Here is a 1,524-nt window from a genome sequence, read left to right on the forward strand (position 1 = left end):
TTGAAAATCTCTTTGATTATTCAAGACGTCACAGTTTGGCGGCGAGGAAAAAACCAGAAGATTCGAAGATGAACGTGAAGCCCCCGGAGTTCAACGTCGGAGATTCCTGGCCACTTTATCAAGAACGCTTGGAACGCTTTTTCGTGGCCTACGACCTTAACGACGAGGACGACGACGAGAGAAGAGCTGCGTTCCTGCTGACTTCCGTTTCCCTGGAGGTCTACCAGATCATCAAGAATCTGTATTTCCCGGACAAGCCGGAATGCAAAAGCTTTTCCCAGCTCTGCGAAGTGATGCGCCAGCGGTTTACCCAAACGGTGGTGGTTTTTCGAGAGCGTTCGAGATTTTTCGAAGCACGTCAAGGCGACAACGAGTCGGTGGTGGAGTGGGCCACCCGGCTGAAAAAGTTGGCTATCGATTGTGATTTCGGTGCCACTTTGAACGAGTTTATCAAGAATATGTTCGTCGTGGGATTGCGGAGAAATTTCCGATCATTCGTGTGCGTCGGTCGAATAAACTACGCGTGCCGTCGTGTGTGGATTGTAGTGCGCCAAAATGGCATTTCTGGTGGTGATGCTCCGCAGTAGCAAGCACCAGAAATTTCCGATCATTCGTGTGCGTCGTCGAGTAAACTTCGCGTGCCGTCGTGTGTGGATTGTAGTTCGCCAAAATGGCATTTCTGAGTGTGCGGTGGACGCGTCGAGGCTCGAGTCGGTTCCGAATTTTTCGCTTCCCGTCGGCGCTAGTTCTCAATACACTTTTAGTTTATAATAAACATTTTCTTTCATTTTTTTACATTTACACAAAAGAGTGAAAAGTGTTAGTTCGGGCTCACCGGTCGAGAAAAAAATCCGGCGCCGACAAGTGAGTCGCGTTCAGTGTATTTCTATGAGGAATAGACTAAAGGTTTCTGCTCCCTAGTGGAGTGGAGACGCGCGATAGAATTTTATTTTTGGCTAGTTTTTGCGTCGAAAAGTGGTCGGTTGTTAACGGCGGTTTGTGTATACTGATCCATTGTCAAATCATATCACCAACCATAGGTGACTCCCGGACTGACAATGTACCTTACCCTACTAACAAAAATTCCTTCCTGAGACAAACGTGGAGATGCAGCGATTCGCGGTCTTTATAACAACGTTTGTCTTACTAACATTCCCTCCCATCCTCGATGACCGTAAGGACGTGGCCGGCGCCGTTATTGACCTTATTAAAGTTGAGAGCTCTCGCACTGTGTATATTGAGAATAGTAAGCTAATCCCAAGCCCTATTCATTGGTTCCCTATGCAATTTCGATTGCTCTGGTCAATCACGGAGTAGCAACTACGAATTGTGCGGTCATCTATGCTCATGCTCATGCTCAATATGTTCGTCGTGGGATTGCGGCGAGGTCCCATCTTCGAGCGAGTTTGCGAGGAAGACGCCACGGCGGCGTACGACGATTTGGTGAAGATTGCGATGAAGAAGGAATCAATTCTGCAGCGGCGGGAAGTATACGATGTGCACCGGATCCAGCACGAGGTTGAC

At 48.3% G+C, this 1,524-nt stretch overlaps 1 protein-coding gene across 1 annotated transcript; it reads left to right on the top strand.

Annotated features, from left to right (window-relative positions):
- Positions 1-1,267, top strand: LOC134284436 (uncharacterized). Its single transcript, XM_062843268.1, has one exon. The coding sequence runs from the start codon at positions 69-71 to the stop codon at positions 585-587; it is 519 nt and encodes a 172-aa protein (XP_062699252.1). The 5' UTR covers positions 1-68; the 3' UTR covers positions 588-1,267.
- The last annotated feature ends 257 nt before the right edge of the window (positions 1,268-1,524 follow it).

Source organism: Aedes albopictus, unplaced genomic scaffold (genome assembly GCF_035046485.1).
Source record: "Aedes albopictus strain Foshan unplaced genomic scaffold, AalbF5 HiC_scaffold_126, whole genome shotgun sequence".
In the NCBI taxonomy this organism is placed as follows: Eukaryota; Metazoa; Arthropoda; class Insecta; order Diptera; family Culicidae; genus Aedes; species Aedes albopictus.

Coding starts and splice junctions, on each gene's coding strand:
- LOC134284436 (XM_062843268.1), top strand. CDS start 69: ATGAACGTGAAGCCCCCGGAGTTCAACGTCGGAGATTCCTGGCCACTT.